Below are 2,019 nucleotides of genomic sequence, written 5' to 3' on the forward strand. Positions count from 1 at the left end.
TAAAAACTCTGCAAAATGCAGTAGTAACATCTTGGGGGTTTGTTTTATTGTTTTCAGGGTGCTGGGTGCACTGCACTGGTGGTAGCTGTGGTGGCAAGGAAGTTAGAACTTACCAAAGCTGAAAAACATGTACACAATTTCATGATGGACACCCAGCTAACTAAAAGAGTAAGTCACACTTTATATTCACAACTGAAAAGGAAATGTGCATTAAATTTATTTCTGTATTTGTTTTAAATGGTTTCATGCTCCATTCTTTTATCTAACTTTTTCTTGGGTGTGATTTTGCAAGGTGCTATGTGGCAGAATTGAATGCCCCGAGCTTCTCTTTGAAGTTGAGGGCAACAGCAGGTTCTCAGATTTTGAGGATTTGAATATTCTTCTCTAGAGGGTCCTTGCAGCTGAAAGGTAATTGATATAACCAACAGTTAAAAGATGCAAAACTAAAGATATCTATATTAAACTGATATGCTTCCATGCAGCATATGAGAAGAATATATAGAATTTTAAGGTTTATTCTACTCAGATATCCTTCATATAAATCTAAATATCAGTTTAATAGTGTATCCAAGTGGTGTTTTGGTAGTTTCAGACACATGAAACTCAAAGGAAATGAAAAGCAAGCAAAACAAGCAACCAAATCTCAGATGTACCTCAGATCACAAATCCATTACACAGATACTAGAGATGTTTCCTCACAGCCTGAAGACAACCACATCTTCTGGAAATGCGAGGGCTAGAGGTCTTGAGGAAGTCTCAAATCTGATTCTGCTTCCATTAAAGTCAGGATCAAAGTCCTTCAGTGCTTTTATGGTTTCAAGTTTTGGAACTCCTGCTGGGAAGAGCTACTGCATAGCATTCCTAAAATGTCTTTATCTATACATTTGGTTAGTTCTGACACTGCATTGACTGGCATGATACAAAGCCAGAGGGAGACAAAATACAGATCAATAACAAGAACTAGCCTTTGCAAGTAGCCTAGTAATTCTGTCATTAATTATTATTTCATTGAAATTCTTTGTCAATTGCTTTAAAATATTATTGGGAATATTGAAGAGCTTAGGAGGGAACTGTAGGTATTCTTGTATTTAACATTTTATAGAAAGCCTAATTAAAAAAAAAATCAAAGCACTCATGAAATATAACACTGGCTACATTTATTGACAAGTTGTTTTTTCATCTCCTCTAAGAATGGTAAGAAAGAAACCAGAATAAGGAAACATATAAAAAATAAAACAAGTAAAAAACCCTGTTCTAACAGCTCTGAAAAGTTATAAGACTGTTAAATTGCTAAGAGAAACAAAGGCAACAATGACAGAACACAGAAGATATAAATCTTATGATCCTATAAAGTGCATCAAGTTAATTGCCATACAAATAAGAAATTAATAATCCTTCACTGTAATTTATATTGTCATAAACAACAAATGGCCCTAACTCTTTTCAAAAGGGAGAAGTAATTTCCAGATGGAAAGAAAGTTTGTCCCAATATCACTTTTATAAACAACATGGAAATTGCTCAGCAATTGCTTTCTGGCCTCACTGCTGCAGCTTCTTCATGTACCCACTTCCTACAGTTAAACAGTCTTAAGTGATTTAGAAAGACTTTATATTAGAAAAGATAAAAAAACCCCATTATGCTATTTTTGTCAGCCTGGTGTTTTTCTTTTATGAAACAGGTGAAAAATGCAGCGGCCAATGTACTCAGGGAAACATGGTTAATTTATAAAAGTACAAAGCTGGTTAAAAAGGTAGACCATGCAAAAGTAAGAAAACATCAACGAAAATTCTTGCAAGCTATTCATCAGTAAGTACAATTTTACCTTGTTTTTCCTGTCTGAGCGTTGTCTCTCTCTCCTCCCCTCTTGTTCCCTTTTCCTTATTCTCTCTTTTTCTCATTCTGACTCATTTTCTCTCATCCCTCTTCTGGATCTCTTCCTCTCTCAGCCCCACCTCGTTCCCTTCCATACTCTCTCACTACCTTTTAGTGTCTCTTTCTTGCTACATGTCTGTCTCTCC

The 2,019-nt window shown here is 35.5% G+C and overlaps 1 protein-coding gene across 1 annotated transcript in view; it reads left to right on the forward strand.

Moving 5' to 3' along the window:
- Window positions 1-48: 48 nt before the first annotated feature.
- LOC103621405 (small conductance calcium-activated potassium channel protein 2-like) overlaps window positions 49-2,019 on the forward strand; it is a gene marked incomplete at its 5' end in the record, with an annotated part of 19,815 nt that continues 17,844 nt past the window's right edge. Inside the window, 2 exons of the mRNA XM_008640204.2 lie at window positions 49-168; window positions 1,680-1,807. Of these exons, the coding sequence (XP_008638426.2) occupies window positions 49-168; window positions 1,680-1,807 (248 nt within the window). The remainder of the gene's footprint in view (window positions 169-1,679; window positions 1,808-2,019) is intronic.

The sequence above is a fragment of the Corvus brachyrhynchos genome, unplaced genomic scaffold, assembly GCF_000691975.1.
Source record: "Corvus brachyrhynchos isolate BGI_N302 unplaced genomic scaffold, ASM69197v1 scaffold439, whole genome shotgun sequence".
NCBI lineage: Eukaryota > Metazoa > Chordata > Aves > Passeriformes > Corvidae > Corvus > Corvus brachyrhynchos.